Raw genomic sequence first — 17,214 nt, forward strand, 5'->3', positions numbered from 1 at the left:
TTTTAGCGATACTTTTTGTTTATTACCATTTATAGCAATGTTTTGTTAAATCTGTAATATGTATTAAAAGTGAATTATGTATGCAATATATATGAATTATAATTGTTTTTTTGAAATATATCATGTTTGTTTGGTAAAAAATTGTCACATTGTATTATAAGTGTATTAAAATGTGTGATAAATGTATTATTCATCAATAAAATTTGTATTATATGTGAATAATAAATTATTTTTTGTAATATGTATTAAACTTGTATTATAAATGAATTAAAAGTGATCAAGTGAAATAAAAATATTATTGCTATAAATGGTAAATATTTTTTTAATATAGTATATTTATGTAAGTTTCCCTATTAAATTTATTTTCCAAAAACTTTCATGTATATTACGTAGTTAAATTTTTAAAATTTCTAGGGCACCTTTCATTTTTCCTCTTTTTTTTTTCAATTTTTTTCATGTATTAACATACTTTTTTCAAATTTTGTTTTTTAGATATTACGTAGTTTAATTTTAAAAAATTCTAGTCCAAATTTTTTCATGTATATTACGTATTTTTTTCTTTCGAAATTTCGTGTATATTATGTAGTTAAATTTATAAATTTTCTAGGACGCCTTTCATTTTTTTCCTTTTTTTTTTTCAAAAAGAATCTTGTATATTACATAGTTAATTTTTAAAATTTCTAATTTCACTCATTCAGTCAAAAGAAAAAATGTATTCGTATATAATTTCTGAACACTCTTCGTAAATTTTTAACTATGCTACTATAAACGATAATAAACTTTTGATAATAGTGGGGTTCGAGAAACCCACAACTATAGCGTGAGAAATCATTAATTTCATGGCCCTTCCTTATCATAGACCACAAATTAAATTTGTTACAATGTGCACAAACTATTATACATATAAATTTATTTAATTTTCTAATACAAATATTTGTTCTACGAAAAAATTACTTGGTTCTTCTGAACCACCAAATCTCCACCTAACTTCGCCTCTGTATAATTTGTCTAAAAAAATATGACATTCTTCCAATTCTATTATATAAGGATTGTCAAAATGAGCTCAAAAGTGACCCAGTCAAGTCATTTATAATTTTACGGGCTAAATTCAAAATAATATAAAATTGAATTAATCTCAGTCTCAACTCATTCAACCAACCCTAATTCATTTTTAATGGATCTTCAACTTGACTAGCTTAATTTCTAATTCAACCTATTTTTTAAGACTTTTTATTTATATTGCTGCATTGTATGTTCTATATTATAAATATAAATTACCATTCACATCAATCTTCTAGAGTTTATCTAAACCAAACACAAAAGAAGATTGATTATACTAATTGCAAAATTCTAAGAAAAAATAAATGGATTGCACTAAATAAAGGTAGAAAGGTATATAGAGGCTATAATAAGATTTTTATTCATTAGGAAATTCAAATTCTAAAATATTGTATTTTATCTTAAATACATTTTATATAATAAGATGAAAATTGTAGTTAAATTAAAAAACAATTTTATATTAATGTTTTTTCTTTTTTAAAAAATTAATAAAAAAGGATATTTACTATGTAATAATATAATTTTATATTGATTGCTCCAAAAGGGGGCCAATACATGACCCATCTATCTTGGTCCGATCCGCCGGTGGTTTATCTCATACTCAAACCCTAATCTGTTCATTTTGTGTTCTCTCTTACAAGAATTTCAAGCCCTAATTGCAATTCTCTGAAGTTACTTCCAATCGCTAGATGTCGGTAAGTTGATTTCTTTGCTGAGTTTTCTGTATATTTACTGGTGATGGCGCTTCACAGTTTTTTTTTTTGCGATTCTGTGTGGTTTTTTTCTTTGTTTATCCGTCAAAATTGGGGGAAAGTTGATTTCTCACATAAAAATCTTGACTTTACATTCAATTGATTTGCTAATCTGATCAGTGGAACAATTTTGAGCTTTAAATGTCAATCTGTTAGAAGGATTTACTCTTTTGAAATTTGTATGAAGGATTTACCCTTTTGCTAGTGAGGGGAGGGTGTTGAGGAGAGTGAGCATGAACCATATGCAGTCTTTCCCTTGTATTTGGTCTTTACTGTGTACTCATAGAACCATCTAATTCCCAAGGAGCAATCTTTACTTGTCTCTCTAATGTCGTTTTTCGATATACAGTACAAATGTCTCTGTTTGCTAAATGTTCAATCTGGTTGTCTAATTGTTTATTTGTATCTTGTAATTGAACTTTCAATTTGATGTTAGTATAATTTCTTTTGTGCTGTCTGAGTATGTTTTACATGTTATTTACTACAGCAGGTAACCCTGCAATCCCAGAGTAATAGGGTTTTGTAAGGTGAATATTGGTGTTTAGTTGGTTCAATTTGGGGGTGTTTCATTCCTAGAGTAATTTTCATGCAATTTTGGTTAACAAATTCTATATGGTTCTTATGCAGACTAGCAGAGGAGGGAGAGACAGACATCGCAGGGACCATCCTCCCAGATCTGAAGAGAAGAGCCATCAGGGTCGTGAAAATCCTCCTTCTAGACATCTTTGGGTTGGGAATCTGTCTCATAGTCTTTCAGAAAGTACCTTGGCCAGTCACTTCTTACGTTTTGGGGACCTCGAACGTGTAGCATTTCAACCAGGTCGCAGTTATGCTTTCATTAATTTTAAAGATGTAGAAGGGGCCTTTGCTGCTATAAGACATCTCCAAGGTTATGTTGTTGCTGGCAATCCACTTAGGATTGAGTTTACAAAGGCGGTTAGTTTTGTCAACCTTTGCCTGCTTTTCCTTGTGACATTATCGTCTTCTCATAGAGAATTCTTGGCAGTACACATGAAAGTAGTATATTTTTCCCTAGAAAGTTTCTATGAGATGCATTCTCTTACTCTTAAACGTAATATCAATGCACTTATCCAAGTTTAATGTGGATCTTGATCTTCCATTTGCCATTCTCTCTGCTTTCACTCAGTATCGTTGAGGTCATAAGATTTATTAACTACCACTATATATTATAACAGATGGTTGTTTGTTCCAAAAAAAATAAAAATAAAGAAAGAATCATAATGGTTGGCCTAAGCGGTCAAACATTTAATTATCTGAAACCTAAGGGAAATATTATCAAATCAAAAAAGAAAGAAATATGACGAAGACATGGAGAATCTAAAGACAGTTCCACAAAATTCAGCAGATTAAAATTTCAAAATTATTGCAAATTGTAGGATGTGGCAGTGACTTAGCAAATGTGAAATTAGAACGTGTTTATATATTTCTCCCCAAGCGATCGTGTATCCTCAGTTTGTGAGGGTAGCGTAGTGACGAGAAATATCACAAGCTTCATGAGAAGTCTTACTCCGCATCAAGTTTGCTCTTCAATCCACAAGTTATGTATGATCTGAGTAGAAGTTGCACCAACTCCTTCCATTTCAGTGTCTTTACTCTGTTGCTTTCAAGATCAATTATCAGGATGCGAACTCCTTTCTCAAGCAATATCTGTACTCAATCATTATAAAATGCCGCTAGAGTCATGGGTGTATCGGGCTATGCATTCCTCTTGCACCTCTTAATTAATAAACATTGAGAGCATAGATGCAGGTGTCAGTCTGTCGGATGCTGTAAATAGCAGGCAGATACTCTCTTCAATCAATCTCCAGCTGCTTTGTGCTGCTATAGACGTGTACCGTACAAGCTTTTTCAGTGACAGCATTTATCTGTTAAGTCCTTATCACAGATGGTTACTTCTGTTCTAGGATAACGTTAGGTAGCACCTCACAAACTTCATACTGGGGCAGCCACAGCACTATATACGCATTTGCCAATGTTGGAATGCACATGATTCTTTCACATTCATATGCATTGAAGAGACAATTTGTTCCCAAGGCAGAGCACTATTCTTGAAATGTTATTGAGATAGTGTGCTTGTTCCAATTTTGAAATCATTACTTATCAGTTTCCATGACAAAGCAAAAAGATGGTATCGATGAAGGGGTGTTCTTCTCGGTTCCCTTTTTATCCTCAGTTGCTTTTGCAAAGGCAACAGTATATGCAGCTTGTGGTATATGGTGAGATTAAAACCATCAAATTTAGATCCTCTTCTAGCCGGAGTACCTATTGCTAAGACCTTTCTATATGGCACGTAGTTGGTGTTGAAGGACCATCATGTAGGGCTGTTACTTCTCAAGAGATGAGAATCTAACCATCTATATTTTACTGCTATCTTCAGTGAAAATTACATCAGCACAGTGTGGTACATTTTTTGTGAAGGTTATTAATATCAGACTTATCAGAATCGGTATCACCAACTTTTTTCTGAAATTGCCTGGTTACTTGGTTGTTGTGATCAGTTCAAACAACTTTTATCATGGCATCACCATTAAATAAATTCCTATGAGTTAAATCTCACATCGTACGGAAGTACTTCACAAGCAAGATCTCAGGTGAGGTGCCTTTGAAATCCACAAAAGTAGAAGTACACCTGATTTTATCCATAGAGTTCGGGTTATTGCCTTTTTTGAATAAATGAACCAAATTAAGATGAGATGTGGAGGATATTTTTTTCTAGAGTTCAGTCCACAAAGTAAATCCCAATCTCCTAAATTGTTATGGTGTTGAGGATTAACATTGCAACACTCCTAATGATAATGATTCTCATTCTCAACCATATATTTGGACTAAATAAGCATCTAATGAGATGGTTTAATGTAGCAACTCCTCCGTAGTGCTGATTTATAACATCTGTAATATGACCATTTCAAAAAAAGGAAGAGAAAATCAATGTAGTAAAAAGACCATCCACAACTGTGAATGATGTGTCCAAATTGAAGTTTATGGTCCATGACATTCTACAAAAACATCCCTCACTTGAACTGATAGTTCTCAGCTGAAGCACAATTTACCAATATAAAAAAATAGCTCTCAGCTGAAGCACCCTCTAGATAAGAAAGACTTCTCGGTTTTCGTTCAGGATTCATTCTATCATGCAACAAATTCACACACTAGATCTGAATGACTGGTGGTCATTGATGTAAAATAAGCAGCAGTTCTCACACGTTCCCTACTTGAATGCGTTGAATTTGTGACACAGTTATCTATTTGGTGTACTGTGATCTGTTTCTTTAGAGAGTACCTGTCTTGAGGCTAACACCCTTCGCTTCTAAAATAAAATTATAGAAGTTAGATTGATGAGTTGGAAAATTGGGCTATGTTTAGAAGAAGTACTAATTTTTCAAGTCAGAAAATTGTACAACTGCCAACATTATCTAGATGCAAATACCAGCCAGTAAATGGCTGAAATATAACTTTTTGTCAGTATTATCAGTGCTTATAACTAAGTTGCTCCTAATCTGTTGGCTTCTTCTAGAAAGGCGATCCATTTATATGTATTTTCAAGTGAAGCGTTCTCTTATTTGCGTACCAGAAAATGCTTTCAGCTTGCTCCCTTCATATCCCTCAACTTAATAAAAATCTTACCCCTTAATGTAGCAGTATAAAAAAATTATATCCTTAAACATAAGCTTGTTTCTCTCATATTTTAACCAGCTTTCTTGAAATATTTACAAACTTTGTTTGGATGCTCGGCTTCCACTTTGCTTTTATGGCACCCTGAATCTTATCCATTTTCTGTGAAGTTAGCTTCAGGGCATGCCAACTTTATGTCCATAGTCTTTCAAACTTGTCTGTTCTACCTCAAATTAGCATCTCAATCTAGGAACGAGTAAATGGATCTGCTATCAGCTGGAGTATTGTATTCCACCTTTGTATTTAGGCTGTCTAACTCTCACAATGCAGTGGGGCCAGCTTTGGCAGATGATTCCAGCTGATTCCCATGAGATTTGGGTCTTGAGGCATTAGTGATCTCAAAATAATGCTTAAAAATTTGCAGAACTTGATAACATGAATATTTTGTTAACTTCTTCGAGGTGTTAGTGATCCCACCTTGCACTGCCTATTGAATCCCATATAGATTCAGAACATAAACCAAAATTTGCAGGACATCTGATGACTAATCACAAAATCTGCTAGGCATATTTACAATGTCAAGAAATGATCCACAATTTCCGAGTTCTCATTACATAAGCAACACCAATTACTAAGTTTTTTTTATTTTTTTATTTTTAGACCAACTAATAAGTTTAAGCCTCTAATTTTTTGTTGCAATTTTCCTTTATCAAGCAAGTTTGATGTGCATCTATCCTTTCCATCCAAAACATGCTACCTTGCCAGAGCTTTTTGTTTCCAGATTATCTTACATAGCCATTTTGTACTTCGTCTTTTTGGCAAACTAAGGTAATTTTGTTAATAACCACAATCGTGTAAAAATTTCTCATAAAATACGCCTTCCATGTCCATTTGGTAGTATGTCTAGCAGAGTTCCTTGTCATTACTAAATGGGACTTGGCAAAAAAATTCATTTAGAGAAAATATTATTGAATTGTTTTTTCTACATTACACTGAGCCTATTTATAGACATTGCGCTACCATCCTTTTCCACAGGAATACTTTCTACAAATCCTATTCCTATTTATATTCTAACATTCCCCTCAAGTTGGTGTATACAAGTCATATGTATTAAGCATGTTACAAATGTAACTCAATACAGGAACTACTGAGAGACTTGGTAAAAACCAACTGCAAATCACTCTATTTCACAGATTTTCTAACAATATTACGGAGAGTATCTTTTCTTCGACAAGTGACAGTCAATCTTAATGTGCTTTAGTTTTCTCATAAATATTCAATTTGATGTGATAGAGAGCCACGTGATTATCACACAAGTTTGATCCATCCAATTTATTCGAATTTTAGTTCTCTAAGCAACTGTTTCATCCAAACTAGCTCACAAGTTGCTACAAATAGGCTGTGTATCGGTCGGTTTGGGTTTTGAAGTTTATCGATTTGACTTATTGGTTATCGGTTTGTAGAGATGCTACCATTATAGAACTATTAAAATATTGACTTATCGTTAATTGGTTATAGGTTTTTGATCGTTATCGTTTTAGTTATCGGTTAACCATTCAGATTTGACAGTAAAAATATATTGAAAATTACTTAGAAACGAAGGTGACAAACCAAATGAAGCATGCACATGAGTTCACAAGTTACATCTTGCTCAAAAACAAACACTTTTACATTAGAATAACCAAGTGTTTGAGACAACTAGAAATAAAAGTAGGAAATCGAACTCTAAGTCAAGCAATTAATATGCAAAATGGTATAAATATAATTATTTAATTTACAATCTGGTTATCGGTTAATCCGTTAAGAAAAATCCTCAAACTATTAAGAACCGATAACCCGATAACAAGAAAAATCAAAACCGTTATCAAAACTGCTAAGCCAATAATCCAAAACTGATAAATCAATAACTTTTTTTGGGTTCGGTTTATCATTTTTGGTTCGAGTTTGATCAGCCCTAGCTACAACTATTGCTTGATAGTCAACTTCTGCACTAGATCGAGCAACGACACTCTATTTCTTATTCTTCTAAAACACCAAATTACCTTTTACTCAAACACAATATTCACTTGTAGAACACCCTCTGGGGTGGCCCAGTGGTTTGAGCTTGGGACTTCCATGTAGGAGGTCTCAAGTTCGAAACCTCTTGCCAGGGGAAGCAAGGGGTTTGTGTTCTGGGTCGAGCTCGTTGCACCAGACTTGCCTAGTGCGGGTTACCTCTCTTATGTGATTTGCGAGCTATTGCATAGAAACATGATTTTACCCTGTTCGCACAAAAAGGGTAGCAGCTGCGGGTTTCCGTTGTCATAAAATAAAATAAATTTTAGTTCTAGAACATTTATGAGGAGGTGATTTTGCCCAATCAACATTTGTATAACCAACAGTCTACTTATGGCAACCCATTGGCTATCATAGAGAGAATCCATAATTTGACTCTCAAGAAAAGTAATGACAGGTCTAGTCACGGTGAGATAAGATAATTCAACTTACGAACCAACTACCTATACCTTCTGGGATCACTAAGTGGATCCCCCCGTCTTGGCAGGAGTTTAGCATTCAAATATGTCAATGGCTCTACATCCATTGTTCCTCCATTGTTGCTGTCTTCCTAGAATGTCCAAAGCATACTTCTGTTGTGAAAGAATAATACCTTATTTGGACTGAGCAACCTCAAAACCTAGAAAATGTATTAGAAAATATTGAGGTCTTTAGTCTGGAAATGTTGAAAGAGATGTCGCTTTAAATTAGTGATATCATCTTGATCATTACTGATGACAATGTTATCGTCAACAGAAAGCACTAAATAAGTACATAGCTTTGGAGCAGAATGCTAATAAAACACAGAATGATCAACTTCAATATGCGTCATACCAAAATCCTGAATAGAGTGTTTGAACTTCCCAAACCTGGAGAATGTTTTAGACTATAGAGTGACTATTGCAATTGACATACCAGGCTACTAGACTTCCCCTTAGCAACAAAACTAAGTCGTTGCTACTTTTTTTTTTTAATGAAGTAAACAGATATTATTTAAGAACGTCAGGTTTATGCTATCAGCAAAAGTGTACTAGAGAGTTAGCTCCCGTACAAGATCTTAACTCCTATGCTTAGAATCAAAGATCTAACAAAATCCAGAAAAGTATAAACATTATTTAGAGGAGAGAAAATATTTCCGCTAAACAAGTTAACTAGGCAACTAGCTTTTAAGAGTGATTCAAAGCTGAGACCCCATCAATAGATTTGTGATTTCTTTTATCCTACACACTAACAAATTACTACTGGAATCATCCTCCCAATCCTCTTGATGCCTTTATCAACTTTCCAAAAGATCTAGCTAGAATAAGCTTTCTTGATGGATGTGGGAAGACCTAATGTAGACTAAAAAAAAAGAAGAAAGGAAACAGTCCCAGATATCTGTTACAATTGGAGAATGCATAAGAACATGATTTTTTTGAAGCTTGATGACACATATAACATCTGATGACTAGGATTATCTTTCTTAGATAGATAATCTTGTGTAGGAAAAACACCAGTTAGCGCAAGCTTTATGAAACATGTTAATTTTAGTGGGAGCGTGATTTTCTCAACGTGCTTCCATGGTGATTTGTCCAACAATCCATTCTTTGAGCACATGAGGTAGTAGTTGCCTTTGATTGTATAACGCCCTTGGTTGGAGTTTTCCCGAACCATTTTGTCTGAATGTAGCTCTTCACTCATGGAATTTGCTAGGGTGGCTAGTAGACTGAATAGATCATTAAGTTTGCAGTCATGCAAGTTTTTCCTGAATAAGGAGCTCCAATCATTGTTGTCTCTGCATTGATAAACAAAACATTCTTTGTTGTTGGCAATTTGAGTCCAAGATGCAAACAAGGTGGTTGCTACATATAAATTTCCTCATCAAGTTCACCAGGGAGAAAAACATTCTTGATGTCCAATTGATAAAGAGGCTAATGATGGTGGGAGGTGACATGTATTCCATTGTATCATTGTAATATAAACCCAATATATCGGAATATACCTTTGAAAACAAGGCGATTCAAAAGCCGATCAACTTTTTGACATCATAAACCAACAACGACCAACAATAAATTTACTTGAAAGAAGATGAACAACCTCTAAAGTACTATTCGCATGTAAAATAGATATCTTGTCAATCGTAGCTTGTCGCTATTGTGGATGAGAAAGTACTTCACGTGTAGATTTAGGGATGGAAACAGAGGACGATTTTGATACAATGACATGATGGGGTAATGACAGTCGATGATAACTTTCAAAGGTATTGTGGGGTTAGTATTATGAGTGGACTACCTTTTCTTGAGTGTGCTCAATTCATTAGGAGAAAACAAGTTTATAGTATGTACAGGGTCCAACACAAGACGCGAATCATCTGGGCCTGATGCTAGATCCGGATGCCGATGATAAGTCACGAGCGATGGCACTGTGGATCAAGATGTAGAAATAACCATTGATTCCTCAAAAAATTGGTATCATTGAGTGCTCAAATATATCAAAATGACCTGAAGAAGATGTAAAGTAATATTGAGACTCAATTAATATGACATTGGATGACATAAAGTCTAGACAAATATCAGGTGAGTAGTAATAATACTCCTGTTGTTTTTTTGGTGTAAAGAAGAGGGTATAGAAGTAGTAGAACAGTTGGTAGATTTCCTAGGATCAATGTAATTATGGTTTTAGCTTGTAACTTTTTGGAGGTAGCCAACATACCCTTAATGCCGAAGAATACAATTTTAACTTTATCAAAAAAAATAATACTCCTTTTGAACTCTAGAATAACCAAAAAAGACACATTTGAGAGCGAGCTAATTTTATCTTTTTGATGCGTTAAGTTTTGAACAAAATATGTGCTCTCAAAGACACGAGGGGGAAGAGAGTATAGAGGTGAGAGGTGAGACAATATTGAATATGGAGTCTGATTTTTAATTACAGATGAGGTCATTCAATTCCAAAATCCAAAGGAGGACTACTTTATTCTTTCAACTTAAGTTTCAACCAAAACACGATATGAATTTCTAAGGCCTCATTTGGTTGCACTTAATGGAAGGTTGTATCTGAATGGTTCAGACCTTATGTCATTAAGGGGTTGTCGTTTGTCACCTGGTTAGAGTTATACATGTATTAGTAATGTAGAGATTACTTATCAGTGAATCTATATATTATTTTATGCAGGTATTAGTTATGTAGGGATTAGTTATACATGTATTAGATATTTCCACCTTCTACCCTGCATGAAATAGGACATATGGGTGTCTAAATTGACAACCAAACGTCGTATTAATTTTGTACATGAATAACTTATTTTCTATCTACCTACCAAATATCATACAAATAAGAAAATTAATATATGATTAACTTGTTTCTTATCCAGCAACCAAATGACCCTAAGTGCATTTGTTTACATTAAGATTTTTACACTTATTTGGTCTGAATAGGTCATAACAGTAAGATCTTAAACAAGGTTGTAATATTTTTAAGGGTATTTTTGTGTGGATAATTTTTACCATCACGTTGTCCATAACCATCGGCCACCACCTCCTTTGCATCACAGCCACCATCGCCAAAACACAAGCCACCACCACCAACTCTGCCATCACACAACCACCAGAGGCAGTGACTACTGCTGTCAACCACTACTGCTACTCGTTATCACATCTACAATCTACCATTATAATTTATCATTGCCATCAACACCACCGTCACTGCCATTGGTACCTTCTCCGCCAGTATCAACCACTACCACCATTGCGGACTGCAGTCAATCCAAGTCCTCTGAGAAGAAATTACCTAGTGTCTTGATCTTTGACTCCTTTTTTCATTTTTGGATTTTGACATAACTATTGCTTCACACAGCAAGGGAGTAAAAGTGGTTTTAATAGTTGTTTATCCATGCTCCCTTTGGCCTTCTCCGACAGATCGTTTCAGTTTAGTGCAGGTGGTTGTTATCAATAAAATGCTTAGCTGAGTAGTTTCTTCTGAGGTGTTTATCCAAGTGCACTATTGATTTACTCCAGGGAAGATTAAGTAGGTATTTAAGTTTAAGGTATTCAAAGTATATGCTTTTGAAGTAGTGTTTGTGCCTTCAATATGTCTACAGAGGATGCGTTGCTGTCCCGTAACTTGAAATATTTCTAGCGCTTCCTTTCATGATAATCTAGGGCTAAAATATAAGATAAATGTTGTTGGGTTTTGTCTTCTTCGAAATGCATGAACACTTCTGTGGCTTGTGTGTAAGCAATAAACTTGTGCTTTAGCAATTTTCCTGTAAGTTGATTAGTCGAGTATCAGAAAGGTAACTGAAAGCTGCATGTGAGTGAATCTCACAAGTAAAATTGTGTGTGTATTCATATCATATCTTTTGTAAGAATTGGTTATATTGTCTGGAAAATTGCAAAGTTACTTCACTTCTGCATCAACAATATCTTGCATTTGTTCTACCAGAAGAATGTTTGGCTTATGTTATGATAGATCTTCCATTAACTGCAGCGCATTCGTTTTTAGAGTCATAATATTTTTACGCTATTCCTAAAGGACTTCATTTCGGCACTTGTAAAGTATATGATCCTGGAAGTTAGGCTGCTCCCAACTTTGTTTAAATGGTAGTTAGACTATTCTATATAGATGATTGCATTTGTCCTATCCTATACATGTGTATGCTTTTTTTTTGTATGTGTCTGCTTCAACATCTTACTTCCAGATTCTTGCTGCAATAGTCAGAGTACCTTCATGAAGATAATGTAGTGTTACAGCATTGGAGAGTGTACACTAGTAACTAGATTAGAAAAAGAAAGCCCTTCTGCAAGAACAAATACCAGTTTCAATTTTGAGGGTTTTGATTGATACTTAATGTAGGTCACAGGTTTCTTCTTTTTGGGGTTTTACTTCTTAGCGTTGATACAACAACTCCCCATATGTGTTGTTACTTTCTGGTGAAAGTTAATCTACATGCTAGCGAATTCACCTCTTTTTTTCTTTTCTAATCTAAAAATCTATCAAAAAAAATAGCGACAGTTCTGCTCTAACTATGGTTTTATATCCCAGGAAAAATCATCCCCAGCACCACCACGGGATGAAGAGTATTTTCCACGTCGAGATGACCGTCCCATGATAAGAAGATCTCCACTTTCACAAAGGGATTTAAGGACTCGCCACTCTACTTCTGACCTTCCACCATATCCAGACAAATCAAGGTTAGATGATAAGGGTGGAGAACCCAGTGAGGTTTTGTGGATTGGGTTTCCTGCACAACTGAAAGTAGATGAATTCATATTACGAAAAGCCTTTTCCCCATTTGGACAGATAGATAGGATTACTGCATTTCCTGGTAGAACTTATGCCTTTGTTCAATACAAGAATGTGACGGCAGCTTGCAGGGCAAAGGAAACATTACAAGGAAATTTATTTGACAATCCTCGTGTACATATTTGTTTTGCTCGGGCAGAAGCTGGAACCTCTAACAAGGAAAGGAGCCCAACGAATGATTCACCATCCTCACATTTGAGATCATATGGGCACATTGGTTCTTCTGAGAACCTTCGACATGATAGGGACTTTGGTAATGCTCCTCGAGATCATGGCATGAGGTCTCCAAGGTTCAACTCAGATATGGATCCTGGTGATTCTCGTCATGTTGGTTTTGGCAGAAAGGGTAATGCATGGGTTGGTGAAGATGATAGAAGGAGATTTCCTGTTCTGGATTCTGAATTGGGACATGGGGACAGTGCTTACAATCAGCGTAGTCCTCCAAGGAAAAGAGTTGTAGACATCCGTGAGCGTGAGTTTTCTCCTCAGCGGTTCCCTAGACAAGATCCGTTCTATGATGATTCATGGGACTTGCCTGAGGATCCTTTTGTCTTCCGTGAAGCTAAGAAACTGAAGACCAGCTCCTATTTTCCTGAAAATGAGCTTCCAGAATATCCTTTCAATGATATGGAACCAGCAAGACAGAGGGGGTACCATGAATTTCCCCAAGCTGAGGTCCTTGATAAAAACTTTGATTCTGGATCTCTTGTTCATAGACAGATTCCTGAGCGGATGATGAACTCCAATGTACCTTATCCGGAGGAGAACGACAGGTGGAATTCACGATTTGACGGGTTTAAGGTGGGCTCTGGTCAATTGGCTGCGAACGCTGAGCAGAAAAGGTTGACTCCTGAACCACATGCCTCATCCAAGAGTAGTGAGTGGAAATGGGAAGGTACTATTGCTAAGGGAGGAACTGCCGTCTGTCGGGCTCGATGCTTTCCTGTGGGCAAACCTTTAGAGATGATCTTGTAAGTAATTACATGTTTTATGGAAAGTTAATAGTTCTATAGACGTTAATTTCTGATCTAATGTGCACAAGAAGTTGAAACTGAAAACTGGTAGGCTACTTCAGTTAGAAATGAAAGCTTTTTTGAACTGCAGCTTTGGACATTTGAGTTGAAGCCCTTCCTAACACAGAAATATCTCAATCCAATATACTCTGCTATAACTGATGAAATCATACTAGTTCATGGAGCTCATGTTGTATAATAGTTGTAGTTTTCTGTAGGTGCTTTTGAGTTAACTTAAACACTTTCTCTAGGTGCTTTTGAATTAACTTTAACACGTTTCGATTACACTGGGTATGTTGTTATACATTTGGATTAGTAAGCTCAACATTCAGGTCTCTATCACTTTAGAGCAGCTTTATACAAGACTTGTATTGTTAACCAGTGAAAGTTTAGCTGATTGATGCTTTAATAACATATATTTAGGCTTTGCTCAAGTTAAATAAAATCATTATGCCTCTATCTGATTGAAATTGAATTGTAAAAAAACTCTGATAAAGTGTATTCGTTGGAGAAATTAGTGTTTACATCCCTGTTACGTAGAAGTGAATGTTCTTGATTAGTACATTTCTTATCTTAGGATCCTGAGATGGAAAATGAATAGTATTTAACTGACATTTGATATTCAGCTTTACTCAATTTAAGGAGATCCAGAGATTGAATTTTGCTCCTTCTTGCCCGTTCGAGGACAATCATCATTTCTGTTGTGTGGAGTGGGATTTTTTTTTTCATGATATCAAGTACTTGGGAAGGATCTCGAACGATACTTATGTTGCAAGACTTGTTTTAACTCTCTTCATCTTAGGCATTATGAATGTCTTGTCTTCTCATACATTTGTTCACAGGGTTTTTGGGATTTAAGTTTTACAGTCTTTAAGTGAAAACTGAGCTATTGTCTTGGGTTGAGAACTTTTCATCCCACATGTTGCGAATAGAACTCGAATTCTTTTCCTTCTTTAAATTTGCAATGGTTCAATTCCGCAGACCTGTATACTTGGACTGCACTGCAAGGACTAGTTTAGACATGCTTGCAAAGCATTACTATCAAGCAGCTGGTTCTTGGGTTGTCTTCTTTGTTCCAGCTACTGATGCTGACATAGCATTTTACAGCGAATTCATGAATTATCTTGGTGAGAAGCAGCGAGCTGCTGTGGCTAAATTGGATGATAGGACCACTATGTTTCTTGTACCTCCTTCTGACTTCTCTGAGAAAGTCCTTAAAGTACCAGGAAAACTGAGCATCTCTGGTGTTGTTTTAAGATTAGATCCTCCTGCTCCCGGTTTTGGGTCTCATCCTGAGAAGAATGAAACTGGTATCACCGGTTTCCAGGGCATGACATCATTTGCCCAGCCGATATCGCCTTCTGGGCCTAATGCTGCACTGACATCTTATGCAGCCACTCAGAGACCAGGAATCGGCAATACATCGTTTCCTGGGATAGATACAGGACCTCCAGCTGCTTCATTTTCAGGCTCTCTTCAGCCAGCTGGTAACTTTTCTGAGTCATTTAGTGGAGACAGGCATAATTACATGGTCAATCAGCAGTACCCTGCCATGGGACAGAACTGGTCTTCCCATGATATGCAAAACCAAAATCCTAGTGTCAAGAATATCATCTCACAATCATCCAGTGGCAGAAATGATCCTACCATCGGTCAGGGATATAACCCGGCCATGCCTGGTACAGGGCAGGAAAGTTCTAGCATCTATAGGGGTGAAGTTCCAAATTTCCATTCAAATGGTAATAATAGACCTCCCCCGGAGGCAAAGACACCACCTGCACCTTTTCAATCAGAACAACTTGCATTGTTAACCTCATCACTTCTTGGGCAGCAGAGGCAATCAGGGGTTGCATCAACAGGACAAGATTCTAGACAAACAGGCACTGCTTACCTGCCTGACAACTCATACAGGCCACAGCAGAATCTTTCATTCCCAAACAATCAGCCTGTTGATCATTCATCATCTCAGTTTGGTCAAGTACAGCAACAACAGCAACCAATGGCGAGTTTGCCAGGCCCACCTCCAAGAGAGCTTCAGCATGGCACGAATGTGGGCCAACTGCAAAATGCAGCTGATGAAGAAACAGACCCACAGAAACGCTTGCAGGCAACATTGCAGTTGGCAGCAGCACTACTCCATCAAATTCAACAGGGTAAATCATGAACAAATATATACCAAAGAAGGACAATAAGTACTGTATTTATTTGAATGCATTTATATATTGCAAGACGTCGTGCTGTACTTTCAATCTTGACCTAGTGCTAAGAAACTTACTGCAGCATTCTGTTCCTCGAAATCTCACTCTTTAAACCTTTTTAAGTTGTGCTTGTTGTTCTTGTCATTCAATAGGTTTCCTCCAAATGGTTTGATATGTAGTTCTAGACTAATTCAAATGGTGGAGTTGTGATTTTGAGTGCAAAAGATTGTGGCTTCTCTATAGTCATTTTTTATAGAAGGTAAGTGTGTGTCCTTAACTATATAGTTATGATTTGGTAACCTAGAAAGTCTCCTAAGGATATGACAATGATTTTGATTAGTCTCCTATAACAAGGTTAAAGCTATAAAAATAGGAGCTTGAATATTAGTAAATAATTCAAGGAGCTATGAAAAAACTCACTTCTATATTTATTCTGAACCATATTAGAATTATGATTTAGTGATATTGAGGTTAATGTTTATATTGATTTGATGTGTCATATGCTTGTAAAGTTAATTCAAATATCAGGGAGTAAATTTTTTCCTCGATGGAAACTATAATCCATTTTTGGCACCTATTTTTTAATGCTCTTTGTTAAGAGTCAAAATCAAAATTAAATGGACTCTGATCTAGGATTATATATCGGTCAATTTGATATTGAAGTTTATTGATTTGGTTTATTGATTATCGATTTTTAGAGATGTCGAATCATTGAAAAACAATTAAAATATTGACTTATCGGTTATTGGTTTATTTATTTTTTATCGTTATCGATTCGGTTATCGGTTTAACTATTAATTATTTGACAAAAAAATAATAATTAAAAATCACTTAGAAACAAGGTGACATACCAAATGAATCATGCACATGAGTTCACAAGTTACATTTTGCTCAAAACCAAATACTTTTATATTGTAGAAAACCAAGTGTTTTAACACAACCAAAAAAGAAGAAGGTAGGGAACCAAACTTGTAGGACTTCACATACAAAATGTACAAATATAATTATTTAATTTACTATATATCGGGTTATCGATTAATCCGTTAAGAAAAAACCTCATACCGTTAGGAACCGATAACCTGATAACCAAAAGAATCAAAACTATTAAACCAGTAACCAAATACTGATAAATCAATAACTTTTTTTCAATTCGAATTATCGATTTCGGTTCGATTTTGGACAACCCTACTTTGATCAAAATGTTCATACAACTTGGCATAAAATATACTTTTTTTACTTTGG

At 35.4% G+C, this 17,214-nt stretch overlaps 1 protein-coding gene across 1 annotated transcript; it reads left to right on the top strand.

Annotated features, from left to right (window-relative positions):
* Positions 1 to 1,602: 1,602 nt before the first annotated feature.
* Positions 1,603 to 16,121, top strand: LOC107007343 (flowering time control protein FPA). The gene is made up of 4 exons (XM_015205930.2): positions 1,603 to 1,754; positions 2,439 to 2,747; positions 12,501 to 13,732; positions 14,756 to 16,121. Exons 1-4 carry the CDS (start codon positions 1,749 to 1,751, stop codon positions 15,936 to 15,938), a joined length of 2,730 nt encoding a protein of 909 aa, XP_015061416.1. The 5' UTR covers positions 1,603 to 1,748; the 3' UTR covers positions 15,939 to 16,121.
* Positions 16,122 to 17,214: the final 1,093 nt, after the last annotated feature.

Source organism: Solanum pennellii, chromosome 12 (genome assembly GCF_001406875.1).
Source record: "Solanum pennellii chromosome 12, SPENNV200".
Lineage (NCBI taxonomy): Eukaryota > Viridiplantae > Streptophyta > Magnoliopsida > Solanales > Solanaceae > Solanum > Solanum pennellii.

What these genes read in the sequence shown, in the direction of transcription:
- LOC107007343 (XM_015205930.2), top strand. An exon ending in GGATTGAGTTTACAAAGGCG is followed by an intron (nt 2,748 to 12,500) that starts GTTAGTTTTGTC and finishes TTTATATCCCAG; the next exon opens with GAAAAATCATCCCCAGCACC. An exon ending in AAACCTTTAGAGATGATCTT is followed by an intron (nt 13,733 to 14,755) that starts GTAAGTAATTAC and finishes TCAATTCCGCAG; the next exon opens with ACCTGTATACTTGGACTGCA.